The following is a 15,633-nucleotide window of genomic DNA, read 5'->3' as shown; positions in this document are numbered from 1 at the left end:
TAATAAAATAATAATAAATATATATACATTTTTATTTGAATGTACAATAAATTATCAAATTTTCTCATATTTCTATGAAGATCATTTAATCTCAGTATTTTTATTGAAAATTTTAATAATTCTATATAAAATAAGTCCCCTCAAAAAGTTTCATAAAAGGATGCTAGGATGAGATGAATTTTAGATGTCAATTATAATTAAGATGAAGGAAGACAGCAGGTAAGCTAATTTATAAACATCACATTCTCATGCTTGTCTTGCTCGTTATTTCACATCCTACTACCCATATTTTATACATCACAAATATATTTTTATATACCATATATACTTTTAAAAACATTTTATTGGGGGCACCTGGGTGACTCAGTTGTTAAGCGTCTGCCTTCGGCTCAGGTCATGATCCCGGGGTCCTGGAATCGAGCCCTGCATCGGGCTCCCTGCTCAGCAGGGAGCCTGCTTCTCCCTCTCCCACTCCCTCTGCTTGTGTTCCCTCTCTCGCTGTGTTTCTCTCTGTCAAATAAATAAATAAAATCTTAAAAAAAATATTTTATTGGATGTCTAAGTTTGTGCTAACATAGTAACCATTGGCCCCATCTGGCTATTGGGCACTTAAGATGCATTTGGTCAAAATTGCAATGTGTCCTAATTACAAAATACACACGAGATTATGAAGATTTAAAATGAAAATGAAGTAAAAGATCTCATTAATAATTTTATGTTGATTAAATACAAAAATCACACCATGCCCATATAAGTAGAAATATGCACAAATATATTATATATCATTAATACCATTGTTAATTTCAGTATTAATTTTAATGTTTCAAATTTAATCAATATATTACTTAAATCAATTTCACATGTCAAACATGGCTACTACAAATGTTTAAATTACTTATAGCTCACATTATATTTCTATTAGATAGTGCTGCTCTAGGGTGTTCTAATTAACCTAGAAAAGGAAAATAAGAGAAAAGACAGCCATGATTATTCTTTCTTGGCAGAGACTATCCCAAACTCTCTTGTCATGGCCCCCAGGACTTCCTTATTCCTCCGGCTGTAGATAATGGGATTGAGCATGGGGGTGAGGATGGTGTAGAAGACTGCCAGAATCTTATCTTCTGCTGATGAACGGAGATTCCTGGGCGGAAGGTAGGTGTAGACAAAAGATGCATAGTAAAATGTCACTACAGTTAAATGTGTTGAACAGATGTTGAAGGCCTTTTTTCTTCCCTCTTTTGAGCGCATGTGGTAAACAGCAAAAAGAACCTGTCCATAGGAAGCGGTAATTCAAAGGAAAGGAAAGAGGAGAAAGAGACTTGTACTCACACAAACCATGTCTTCGTAGACCCAGGTGTCTATACAGGTCAATGGCAACATGGCTGGCACATCACAAAAGTGATCATTGGCCCTGGACTGGCTGTAAGGAATATGGAGGGCACAGACAGTGTGTGCCAAGGAGTTGATAGACCCCAAAATCCAAGATCCTACGATCATTTTCACACACATCATCATATTCATGCAGATGGGATAATGGAGGGGGTGGCAGATGGCCACATAACGGCCATAGGCCATGGAGGACAGGAGTAAGCCTTCAGAACATGCCATGGTCAGGAAGAAGAAGCTTTGCACCCCACATCCAAGGAAGGAGATCCCTTTCTGGCCAGACAGGAAGTTGAAGGCCATCTTTGGGACAGTGGTGGAGATATACATGAGGTCCATGATGGAGAACTGGCTGAGGAGAATGTACATTGGTGTGTGGAGCCGGGGATCTAAGCGTATGAGGTGAGTCATGACTGACTTACCCACTGAGGCAAGAACGAATATGAAGATGATATGGAACAAAAGAAGCAGGCCAGCTTGATTTGAGGGAAACAACCCCAACAAAATGAAATCATCCAAAGTCTGATTCCATTTCTCCATGAAATTGTACTTCTTTAACTCCTTTGAAAGAACAATAAAGACATAAAGCACAGAACAAAAATTAAATAAAACCGGAGCACAAAAAGGAACTTTTATTTTATTTTATGAATGTTTGTTTAGAATGAATTGCCTTTTTTTTAATACTGAAGCTTTCATAGAATCACGTTTAATATCTGAATTGAATGTTCCCCTCCCAATTTCCTTTGGTAAGCACTACAACAAGTGATCCTAAGTATAAAGACTAGTATTATAGCCAACAAAATTAAACAAGGTAACTAAAACATTATTCTCTCTATAACTCTTGGCTATGCACATCTCTCAGAATTTACAAAATGTCACAGGAATCTCTGTATTTCCCAGTGTCTGTCAATTTAACACAGCAAATTACAGTAGTAACTGGATTTTGTGACTCAAAAACTGCATATGCTAAATTCTAAGTCTTCTATTACCTAGTCCTTTTCTACATCTTTAATTTCTAGTCTTTCATCCCCAAATGGCACTACTGCAGCCAGGAAAATGCTCATACTCTACCTCTAATACACTTTTTCACTTCTGTGCCTTCTCTAAAAATGTGTTCACCACCCAAAATCACTATCCTTGAACTATAAAGGTATTGCAGACTTTGTAAAGTATTATTTGAATATTCTCTCTTCTGTCATGATGTTTCCATTTTCTTAAACTCTACAGAATCCAAAGTCAAATGCACAGATTTCCATGCCCAATTTTCTTTTCTTGAATAATTATTACTCTTTTATAAAAGAGCTGGCTTAATTCCAAATTTTGGACTAGGTCAAATATTGGAGAGGATACTTATTTCCTTTTTCTGTACTTTAGTTTCTATACAGTAGATGGCAGCATAGTCAATTGAAAAGCTGTTCTAGAAAAGCAGGTATAAGCGGGAAAATATTATTGAAATTGTAGCTTAAACGTTTCTACTTACCCTCTTTGGGCTTAAGAAGAGTGGCAATATTAATATCCTGTATTAATTACTTAAAACAATCCAAAAAAGCCATTTCCTTTCTGGAAAATTTTTCTAGTTTGTAATGTCCACTCCCTTCCTTTAGAATTTTTATGTGTGACTCAACATTTTATAGCTTTTCTTTTTCTCTTTGTCAACTCAATTCTGGCAGTTTGTTCTTTTCTTCATTCACTCTCCCAAATATGCATAAACTGTGATTGTGGTACTTTTTATACTTCCAATATGTTTTATTTCTTCCTTTATCTAAATTTGGTGTGGGAGGGGAATTTACATTCTCTGTGAGCTCCTCTGTCTGAGGGAGACCCTGATACATCCAAGACTTGGGTAATATTGGGTTATTGATTTTTCAACAGTAAAGAAAAAAACAATTAATAGTTTGTTGTAATTATTCACATCTTATGACCTTAAGTCAAATGTTAATTCGTGTAATTTTGGTAAAAATGAGTAAAACTGTGAAAAAGAACTTGTAATAAAGAAATGGGAACACATTTTTATAGTTATTTAGTTGACACATGCTACGAATAAAATGCACATAGGAACATAAGAGGTGCACGTTATCGTTGGACATGGGTGTTAGATGGAATCATAGATGTCCTTTGCTTTTTATAACTTTCTAAAAATAAAGACTGATGACCCAACATATAAATATAAAAAATGCATCCACCATAATTATAAAACATTCTTTATCTCCAACAATGTTAACCAATTTTTTACTGTATGGCAGTGCTGTTAAGTACTGAGGTTTTTTGATGATTAAAATATGCACAATTCTGCAATCATGTAGTTAAATTTAGTAAGTGGTATGGACAATAGAACAACAAACTCTTACTTGCAATCTAATGTTATACAGTGATTAGTACTATAAAGAAAAATAAAGTAGTATAAATGACTGAAGAGACAGGTGGAAAAAAGCACTAAAAAAAAAAAAAACCACTCTGTAGAGGCAACATTCACACAGATCTGGTTAAAAAAATTTAAACTTGAGTGAACAGCAGATAAATAGTGAAACCTATTTAGTTTTTCAGGACAATAGTGATGACACCAGGGTTTTTGAAGCACATGGTATTAGGGCAAATTTACAGGAAATACCAGACCGTGATAAGGACTTGGATTTTGTTCTGAGTGATGTGAGAAGTCAGTGAGAGTGGCATGATTTTATCTACATTTCTAGAAGTAATGCAATGTACTCTGGGTGATTGGAGATTTGCAAAGAGTATCTGTAGGAGACTAGTGATGAAGGAAACAAAACATTCTCAGAAGTAGAATATGGCAGCATTTCTATGTGGTGGTATTAAAGTTATTCAGAGGGGTTAGACTCTACACATTTAATGTTGATGCTTCTTCTTGTAACAATTTAATTCAATGATAAATGCACACCCCTTGGGATAGACTGTGGTTGTGAGTGTAGGATGCCTAGCAAACACTATTCTAAACCGTTATGATCTTCAACAGGGTGCTGATACAGAAACATCAGTAAAGTGGTTGCATATTCCATAATTTGTCCATGTCCATTTCCCTCACCTGACTTTTGAGCTTCTCCCTTTATACCGGGAATTGTCCTGATGTTAAAAGAAATTCTTAAAGCCTGGGCAAATCAGGACAGTTGATCACCCCTTTGGAGATGATGTTGTACTTGATTATCATTCTTTCTCCATGGCCTCATACTACAACTACTTCATAATGCCTCTCAACATTTTGTTTGTCTGATGAAATGAACCAAAGTATTGGTTCATTAATTAGAACTCAATTAATATAGGGGCGCCTGGGTGGCTCAGTTGGTTAAGCGACTGCCTTTGGCTCAGGTCATGATCCTGGAGTCCTGGGATCGAGTCCCACATCAGGCTCCCTGCTCAGCAGGGAGTCTGCTTCTCCCTCTGACCCTCTTCCCTCTCATGCTCTCTATCTCTCATTCTCTCTCTCTCAAATAAATAAATAAAATCTTAAAAAATGGAACTCAATTAATATAGAACTCCATTAATATAATAGTTCATACTCTTGAATGGTGGCCAGATCACTTCAAAAATCAGTCTTTAGCACATGGGGCCTGAAAATTAGGAGAAAATAGCCTTTGGGGTACTTTCCTCCTTTCTTTGTTTAGTTGAAACTGAGGGGAAGAAATGCATCAACCTGGAGGTGTGTTTCTGATAACAAGTACTGAACTGATACAGCAGGATGTTTATGTATTCCACCAGATGGTCAATTTGTAAGGAGACATGTATGCATTTTGATTCTCTGCTGCATCAATTAGAGTTTAGAATGTTATAAAGGTTCTTTAATGATCGCTACAACAGTTATTTATTTATTTTTTCCTAACTGAAAACTGGCATCTTGTCAGGCAATGGAAACCAATAGTTATTTCAGGATTCTGTATATCTGAGACTTAAAGACTTTAGGACATGGCACATAGAAGCTAGAATTCAGGGTCTATTTCCATTGATACCTGACAGATTTCTTTCCTGGGTATGGGGGCATATTTAATTCACTGCAATCACATAAAACACCACCCCCTTGTTTACATTATGGCTTGGAGAGTATTGTTCCTGTAGCTACAAATTGGGTTTACCATATGTCTCCCATGATCATCTTAAGAAGCACATTGCTGACATTTATATAGTTAAAAGGAAAAATAAATCCTCAACTTACGGACTTTTATATGTAAATGTGCCTATCCCAGATCCTAAATCACTTTGCAAAATTTACACATCAAACACACTTTAAAAGTCTTAAAGACAATCAGCCCAAGACCAATAAGCAAATTGTTAGTCTGAGCCTCAGTTAACTCAATCCCATCAATGTTACAGGATGTCTGCAAAGATGGAATTGAGTTCTCTGTGTTTGACACATAGTCACTCCTCACTAGGTGCCTATCTCCTTTGTCCATTTCATATATTAACCATTGAGAAGCTTCAGGTCCAGAGAAATTAAGTGACTTAATTAAGGTCACACACACCACTCCAGGGCTACATATTGTATAATTATAACAGGGCCATGTTATCTCTCCCTCTCTCCCTCTTTCTCTCTCTCTTTACATTTTAAGTTTACTCTTGGCTTTTCCAGTTTGTTATCAAACTTCCTTTTCTCTACACAGCAAAAAATATTTCCCTAAGAGAGAAAAGCCACATCTCCAAAATACTTCCCTAGGTATAGATAACACAAATCAACTTGATTCAATAGTATTACTATGATTCACCTTGTCTGAAGTTCTTGAGTTTGTATTTTGGCAGAGGATATTTTTATATTGACACTAGTGCCTGTTAACAGTCCACTGAACCATTAAAAATGTTTAAGCAGCAAACTTTGCTGACATGGTCTCTCAGGCTATGCCACAAGATCACATTACTGATCACTAAGCTCTGCATCAGATCAAAATTCTCTGACAGTGAGGGACTTTTCTTTATCTGCTAAAATTTATAAGAGGGAAATTACTAAGGACACTTTGTAACATCTGTCTCTCACTTCTCCTATTGCTCATCAATCTCTTTAATATAAAACCAATAGCCAGCCACATTTAGAGTCCTGTTGCCCAGAACTTGTTGGAATTAGAAAATAACTTAAACCCCCTAGTGAAACATTTTTTTCCCATTTCACATGTAATAATTAATTATAACATCTTCCTTTCCTATTACTTTGTCCAGTGAAAGCAGACTAAGACATTTCACACCTAATTCTCTCAAGTTCTACTGTTGGAAGACAGAAAGATGAGTTGCTATATTATATATGCAAGACTTTACATCATCAACCTCAGATATTCCTCTTTCTCCTGTAATTGATCCCTAATGTCCAAGTCCACAAGAGCCAAAATCTTAGGCAATCCACTTGACTTTGCTTATTTGGAGATGCACTCAGTTCTGGACCTAGATAGAACAAAGCAATCAACCCAATCAGTGCAGTTGCATTTTGCCGACCAGAATTAGACTGAAGAGCAATGCATTTGATTATTCTAGAACAGTATTTGAGAGCTATAAGAGATGCCAGATAATGCTTTCTGAACTTTGGTAAATTAGAGAACTAAGGATTAAAGAGATGCAGTGACTAAGTGACTTAGTAGGTTAAGCATCTCCCTTTGACTCAGGTCATGATCTCAGGGTCCTGGGATCGAGCCCCTTGTCCAGCTCCCTGCTTAGCAGAAAGTCTGCTTCTCCCTCTCCCACTGCCCCTCCCCCCACTCATTCTCTCTCTCTCTCCCTCCATCTCTCTCAAATGAATAAATAAAATCATCAAAGAGATGCAGGAATTATAAGTGCTCAGATAAATAATAACAGAACTAGTATAGGGACAGTTTCTTATCTACTGTCTACTGAGATGCAGAGGGAATTACTGGTGGTAGTGAATAAATGAAATTATGCTTTGTTAAAACACTTTGTTCTGTTTGTAGAGGTATAAGACTGTTGATCTATGAACACATTAATCTGGTCAGGTGTCCTACTGAAGTGGCAAGCTAACTCTTAGATACAGTGCAATAAAATGAGTATTTATACTAAGAAAAGCCTGGCAGGGACCATTGATTAGAAAGAGGACTGGGGAAAATTACTTAAAATTCTACATTGTTTTTTTTTTTTTTTTTTAAAGATTTTATTTATTTATTTGAGAGAGAGAGAATGAGAGATAGAGAGCACGAGAGGGAAGAGGGTCAGAGGGAGAAGCAGACTCCCTGCCAAGCAGGGAGCCCGATGCGGGACTCGATCCCGGGACTCCAGGATCATGACCTGAGCCGAAGGCAGTCGCTTAACCAACTGAGCCACCCAGGCGCCCTAAAATTCTACATTGTTGTGAAGTCTTTAAAGTTGTTCTAATGGAGATTATAAGAAATAAATGGGGGATATATGTCAAAGGTTTACGAGTACCTGCTGCAGAGGAAAGGCACACTATATTTTAGGATCTCTTTTCTCATTCAATCCACAGATTTGTAACTCAAAGAAGTGTGCATTAAAAGTAATTTTTAACTCTTGCTTTTATTTAAAATGGGGCATTTATCCTAGTAAAAGATGGAAGAATGTTATTTAGCAAGATATTACTAAATAAATATCAGTATCTCATATATATCAGTATACATCATATCTCATATATATATTAGTATACATTTATCTATATATGTATATGTGTGTGTGTGAGAGAGAGAGAGATGGCAAATATGATGAAATACAAAACTGAAGAAATTAATTACACTGTTTTACATTGATGACGGAATAATTGATAGACACAAATATTTTGGTTGTTACTGTCTTTTATCAAAATATCTATGTCTCCCTCTCTTGTGTTGTGGTACTCTGCTTTTAACTGGCCAAAACTGCAAACCAGATAAACTCCACTCTCAAACTGTTATAAAACTCACAAAAATTCATTCAAAGAAATTAAACACAGCCGGAGAAATGGCAGAACCATGCTGACAAATCTCACTTCCAATTTATGAACACATATTTTAAGTTGGTTCCTCTGCAATATCATAATTTGGCCCTATTTTCTGCAGGATTATACCAAACTAATAACACATACCTCTTCTTCTCTGCCAAACCCCAACACACTTTCATATTCCTGAACTCAGATAGAAAAAGAAAATAAATGTATTAAGAAAACACAATCAGACAAACCATGAGAGACTAAGGACTCTGAGAAACAAACTGAGGGTTCTGGAGGGGACGGAGTGGGGGGATGTGTTAGCCTGGTGATGGGTATTAAAGAGGGCACGTACTGAATGGAGCACTGGGTGTTATATGCAAACAGTGAATCATGGAACACTGCATCAAAAACTAATGATGTAATGTGTGGTGATTAACATAACATAAAAAAAAAGAAAACACAATCAGAACTGAAATTACCCTACTACTAACTATATCAGTCTCCCCCACTATTGATGCATATAATTAGTCTTGTTTCCTGTGACGGTACATGAAATGACACTGTTCTTCCCCAAACTCACTCCTCTCCTTATGCACAGGACTCATCTCCTCTCACCATCTCCTCTTTCCATTTCCCTCTCTGCTGGTTTACTCTCATCAGTGCATAAGCATGTGTTCTTTAGAGGAAAAAAAAAAAAGACTGTAAAGGATTGGATCTTGCCCTTCAAACTCATATAAAAACTGGAAACACTGACCAGAGACTGAGCATATCTTTTTGCCTGTAGAGATGGGAGTTGCTCATTATTCAGGTGGAGTGGTGGTGGGTATTATGGATAAAAGGTTGCAGATCTGTGATCATTGAAAAAATCCAGGGTGAGAAGAATAACTATGATGTTGCCTCTATGAAGTGTAAGGGTTCAGAACAAGTTGAGAGATTCTTCACAGCTCCTTAAGGGATGACCAAGTTTTGGGTTCTGAGATTATGTGAGTACAGGGAAACTTTGTGATGACCAACACCATTTAAGAGAATACACTGAATGGTTGTGGAAGTCTAGGGCAGGGAAAAGGGACTAAATGAGCCACAACATGGATTAGTATAAGATCATTATTGTTGGTAATGGCTACATGGCTAGTCGGGGATTTGGGGAAAAGCAATATTAAAAATGGTGACATTTCAGGGATAGGGACATTGTGAATATATCCTTGTGCTGTAAGTGCTCACTTCTGGATAGCATAACTTCACAGAAAGCCCTGATAATGTAGTGGAAATATTTACTCTTCCTGAGATATGCCCATCTCTTTCTCCAGACACTCTGGCCCTTACTTTATCAACCCTTTTTCATAGTGACCATAGGGGCTTGAATGGAGTCAATACATGAGCTCAACTAAATAAACTTGGATACACTAAGGCTGATTTGGTTTATATACAATCTCCCAATAAGGTAAATCAAGGCATGCCACTGATATGTTAATATTCACTGAGGAAAGGAGCCAGCCACCTGGGGCAAGATAATTATATTAGATTCTTCAATTTTATGAGAGGCAACAAATTTTTCTCTAACGTATGGGCACATGTTTTAGCCTTTTTATGTGATAGCCTGTATATTTGCCTTCCTATACAATAGCTCCTTTCAAGAACTTGTTTAATTTATCATTCATGGACATAAATAGTACCTTACCATAGAATTCTATAATATATGGTTGCTGGGCAGCACACTTTTTATTTATTTATTTATTTATTTATTTATTTATTATTTATTTATTTATTATTTGTTTGTTTGTTTATTATTTATGAAGAGGAAAATTATCAATGGACTCATTCCCATGAAAGCCACTGTTTGTTTGTTTGTTTGTTTTTATGGCATACCCCATCACCCAGAAATATCTGTCTGGACACAAGAGTGGAAATGCCTGGTGAAATCTCAGTTATAGTGCCAACTGGGAAAAGCATTCTACAAAATATTTTTCTACAGGCTATAATATTTAGTGTCTCCTTATGCTGTTTTCCCTTACCAAATAAGAGAAGTAAAAGTGACTGTTTTTATTACTACACAAATAAACCCACTTAAATATGCATTGAATTCTGTCCCTGGGACTTTGGGTCATTGAGGTGTTCAGTCTTAATGTTTAAGGAAGAAATAAATACTCAGTTACACAGATCAAAGCACTGGATCTAACTGATTGGAACTGAAACTCTACATAGTCATTTAGTGCTTCTTACACTGCTAAAACAGAAGGTTGAAAATAGGGTTACTATACTGCTTGTATTAATTAATGGAAATTGTCAGAGGTAAAGTATATTGCTGCTACCCCAGGGACAAGGATTAATATGTTTAGGATCCAGAACATTTTGTGGAGCACTGTTAATTTTTCCTTGATCGGTGGTCCTAAAATGTTAAAAAGAAAAAATTAAAAATAAAAAAGACATTTGTGAATCTTTAAAAAAAAAAGATTCACATCCAAAAGAAATGAAGATTAGAATTATCTTACAATCTTAGCCAGCTAAAATGTTGTCAGATAATAAACAGAACTTGAAATATGTGGTCAAAGAGGGCAGTCAGAATTAACCAAGATTTGTATTTAGCTGTAGAAATAGGGTCTGTACTATATATACATATTTATATTGTTTAATGATTTCCCTCTTCACCACATGAAGAGTACTGGTTGTGGGTTTGATTTTATGTTTTATGTGCGAATACAGACAAATTCCTATCATCATGTGTTAGTTGAAAATATTTTTCAAATTCTATTAAGATTTCTTTGACCCATGTGTTATTAAAACTGTATTGTTTACCATCTAAATATTTAAGGGTTTTCCAACTTTCAATGTGGTCCATTTTGGTAAATGTTCCATGTGAGCTTGAGAAGCATGTGTAATCTGCTGTTGTTGGATGAAGTAGTCTGTAGATGACAGTTATATCCAATTGATTGATGGTGCTATTTAGTTGAACTATGATCCTACTGATTTTCTGTCTGCTGGGTATATCATCATTGACAGAAAGCTGTTGAAGTCTACAACTACAATTCTATAAATTCTATAGATTTTTCCAATTCTATAAATTTTTGCTTTCACATATTTTGGCACTTTGCTGTCAGGCATATATACACATTAAAGAGACAACCCTTTACCATTACGCCCCATTTTATCCTTGTTAATTTTTCTTGTTCTGAAGTTGGCTTGGTGGCTTGGCTTGGAATTAATAAATCTACTAATAAAGATTTCCTTTCATTATTTAAATATTATATATATATATAGATGTACATATATTCAAACCTTATTTTTAGTCTATATGTGTCTTTTTATTTAAAAAATGAGTTCCTGGGCACCTGGGTGGCTCAGTCAGTTGAGCATCTGCCTTTGGCTCAGGTCATGATCCCAAGGTGCTAGGATCGAGCCCCACATCAGGCTCCCTGCTCAGCGGGGAGTCTGTTTCTCTCTCTCTCCCTCTGCCTGCCACTCCTCCTGCTTGTGCTCTCTGCCTCTCCCTGTCAAAAAAATAAATATTTTTTTAAATGAGTTCCTTGTAAACAAGTTAGGTTTTGTTTTTTGATCCACTCTGACAGTCTCTATTTTTTTTTTTTTTTTTTAGCAGAAGAAAGGCTCCAGTGGATCCCAGGGTGTCTGCAAAGAAAGCTACCAACAATTCTTCCCATCCCCATATATACATGCTGCTTCTTCATCAAGTGCTGGAGTTGATTTTCCTTTCATTCTGAATCTTTTGTCTTGCCTTGACCAATAGAATGTGGCAGAAATAAAGCCTTGCTAGTTATGTCTAGCCTTTAGGTAGCGTGGCATGTTCCATATTTATTATTTGAGACATGAATCAGCACATTAAGAATTTCAGATATAGGTGCCTGGGTGGCTCAGTTGGTTAAGCAATTGCCTTCGGCTCAGGTCATGATCCTGGAGTCCCGGGATCGAGTCCCACATCGGGCTCCTTGCTCAGCGGGGAGTCTGCTTATCCCTCTGACCCTCTTCCCTCTCGTGCTCTCTCTCATTCTCTCTCTCTCTCAAATAAATAAAATCTTTAAGAAAAAGAATTTCAGATACTCTTTTGGTCATAGAAAGTGAATTCTGGTCATTTCCCATTTTTTACTACTTATAAAAGCCATCCTATCAGAGGCATGAGATATTTGAGTGAATTCATCTCAGATTTTCCAGTCTATTCTATTTTCCTAGCCAACACCACATGAAAGATAGATGAGTCTGACCCAGCTGAATTTGTTCCATTTACCTGACCCCCAAATTATGAGCAATACTGTGGCTGTCTTAAGCCACTACATTTTGATGTGTTTTTCTACAGATTGAGATAAGTTAAATCGAAGCTAAGCAGGAGAAACAAACACATATTGATATCATTTTGCAATATGTAAATTCATATTATAATTTTAATATATGAAATGAAATCCAATGTGAAAGGTAATAAAATGAGTAATGATCACTATTTCATCATTAAAATTAATTTCAAAACAGCTACAATCAAGGGCACCTGGGTAGCTCAGTAAGTTAAGTGTCTGCCTTCAGCTCAGGTCATGATCCTGGGGTCCTGGGATTGAGCCCCACATGGGGCTCCCTGCTCAGCATGGAGTCTGCTTCTCCCTCTCACTTGGCCCTCTCTGCCATTCATGCTCTCTCTCTCAAATGAATAAATAAAATCTTAAAAAACAAATTGAAGAAAATAGTAATGTAGAATAGATCATTATTTTACACTATCATTTTATTTTATACTAATAATTATTTTTTTAGTTTTTATTTATATTTCAGGTAATATACAGTGTAATATTAGTTTCAGGTGTACAATTTAGTGATTCAACACTTCCATACAACAACTGGGGCTCATCACAACAAGTGCACTCCTTAATCCCCATCACCTATTTAACCCATCCCCCGGAAAACCTCCCTTCTGATAACCATCAGTTTGTTCTCTAGAGTTAAGAGTCTATTCTTGGTTTGCCTCTCTCTCTCTCTCTTTTTCCCCTTCACTCATTTAGTTTCTTAAATTCCACATATGAATGAAATGATATGGTATTTGTCTTTCTCTGACTTATTTAACTTGGCATAAAACTCTTCAGCTCCATCTATGTCTTTGCAAATGGCAAGATTTCATTCTTTTTTATGGTTGACTAATATTCATCTTCTCTCTCTCTAAATATATATTGTTAAAGATAAATATTGTTAAATATATATATTGCTAAATATATATTTCTTCTTTATCCATTCATCAGTCAATGGACACTTGGGCTGTTTCCATAATTTGTCTATTGTTGATAATGTAGCCATAAAGTACCCTACAATCCAGCAATTGCACTATTAGCTCTTTACCCAAAGAACACAAAAAGACTGTTTTATAAACATCAGGGTGCACATATCCCTTTGAATTAATATTTTTGTGTTCTAATCATTATTTTAAATTCTTGGAACATTCGCAGAGATTGTCTTGTTTTAGGCCAAAGAATGATACAAACATTAAACATTCTGTTTTCAAGGTAGTCAAATATATCAATAAAATACATCAAACCACGAAACTTAGAACATTATAAACTGGTGATGATGATGATGATAAAGAAGAAGATAGATTAGATGATGGATGGATTTTTATATAGATATAATTGTAGATAGATAGACAATGGAGAGACAAACAGACTTATTGTGTGAGACATACTATGAGGAGAGAAAGGGTACATTACCTGCAAAAGGAAGCCATGTCAACAGAGCCTTTGACAGAACTCATTTCCTTTATCTATCTATTATCTATCTATTATTTATCTATTATCTATCTATCATCAATTTATCTATCTATCATCTATCTATCATCATCTATCTATTTATTTATTTGTTTTTAACTCATTTCCTCTAGTAGAGACTAGGCAGTCTTCAGAGCCCATAGTGGTTGGACAGGGAAATACATTGCTCTTGCAATTTGGTTTTCTGTCCAAACCCATGAAATCGGGGGAATATATGCCTTGGGGCCTCCCAACTGGGAAAGAGAGGTAAAGAAGGAGGAGAATAATCATGGAAAATAAGAAAAATAGATAAAGGTCCAATACAATAGAACAAACATTTCCCGCTAAAAGACATTAGAATGTATTTGTCCATAGACAGTGTGGAAGCAGAGTGGGTGAAAGAGGAGAGTCCTGGTGATGAGTATAAATCCTTCAAGGAGAAGGCAATGAATTTTAGTATAAACTTTTGGAATATTATTGTGATGTATTTAAGACAATTTGATTATGTTGAACTTTTTTCTTTATTTTTGGAAAGTAACCATAGTAACCAAAATGTTTATTGCTTACAACCTTTGTAGAAGATTTTTAAAAATTGTATACAATTGACATATAATATTGTGTAATATTAAGGTGTATAAATTAGTGATTTGGTATACATATATATTGCTAAATATTTACCACAGTACAGTTAATTAACACATCCTTCAACTCACATAACTGTCATTTTGTTGTTGTCATTGTTATGCTGAGAACATTAAAGCTGTACCCTTACAGCAACTTTTGAGTATACAATGCAGAGTTTTAATTATAGTCATTATGTTGCACATTAGATCCTCAAAATGTACTCATCTTAAAACTGAAAGTTTGTATTGTTTGACCAATATCTTCTCATTTTCCCAGTTATTCAGTCCTTGGAAACCACTATCTACTTCTATTTATATGCATTCATGTTTTTAGATTACACATATGAGTGAAATCATATAGTATTTGTCATTCTCTGTCTGACTTATTTCACTTGTATGTCTTCATAGTCCATCCATGTTGTCACAATTTTTATAACTGAATACCACTTCATTGTGCATGTGTGTGTGTGTGTGTGTGTGTGTGTACCAATATTCTTTATCCACTTAGGTGTGTCAGTGGACACTTACGTTGTCTCCATGTCTTGGTTAAGGTGACTAACTTTAGCAAGTTTTAATGAAAACAATTCTTAGACACATAGGTACATAGGATCACATTTCCCAGGCCCTCCTCTGAAGTTGGATGTATCCATATGACTCAGTTCAAGCTGAGAGGATGTGAATAGTAGTACCATTTTCTTATGCAGACTGAGGCTGTCCAGGCAGGTTGTCACGAGCTATTTTTTGGCTAGCTGGCTGGATGTATGAAAAGGAAGTATCCTAAATAAAGTCAGGAACCCAGGAGCTCAAAGGCTTTATAGTGAATGGTGGAGTCACAAAATGAAAGGAATAGGAATGAGATCCATTGCTCAGAGAATTGCTCCTATCAGTGATTATATAGTATATGTGTGGATCTAGACTGCATTATGTCTTATTGGTCAGTTTCACTATATATACATATAATCTTACATATTAAACTTGAAAATTATTTTAAATAGTTATTTTCTATGTTTCTTCTGTCATTTGTGAACAAGATAAAACCTGTTCAGAT

General features: G+C 35.7%; 1 protein-coding gene across 1 annotated transcript; it reads right to left on the bottom strand.

The window, feature by feature from the left end:
• Window positions 1-987: 987 nt before the first annotated feature.
• On the bottom strand, window positions 988-1,923 carry LOC113929570 (olfactory receptor 2L13-like). The gene is given in 1 exon segment (XM_027606546.1): window positions 988-1,923. A coding segment is annotated over 1 exon segment (936 nt).
• Window positions 1,924-15,633: the final 13,710 nt, after the last annotated feature.

This window comes from Zalophus californianus, chromosome 5, assembly GCF_009762305.2.
Source record: "Zalophus californianus isolate mZalCal1 chromosome 5, mZalCal1.pri.v2, whole genome shotgun sequence".
In the NCBI taxonomy this organism is placed as follows: domain Eukaryota; kingdom Metazoa; phylum Chordata; class Mammalia; order Carnivora; family Otariidae; genus Zalophus; species Zalophus californianus.
Note: the sequence above shows the minus strand (reverse complement) of the source record. Positions and strands in the feature narration are given on the sequence as shown.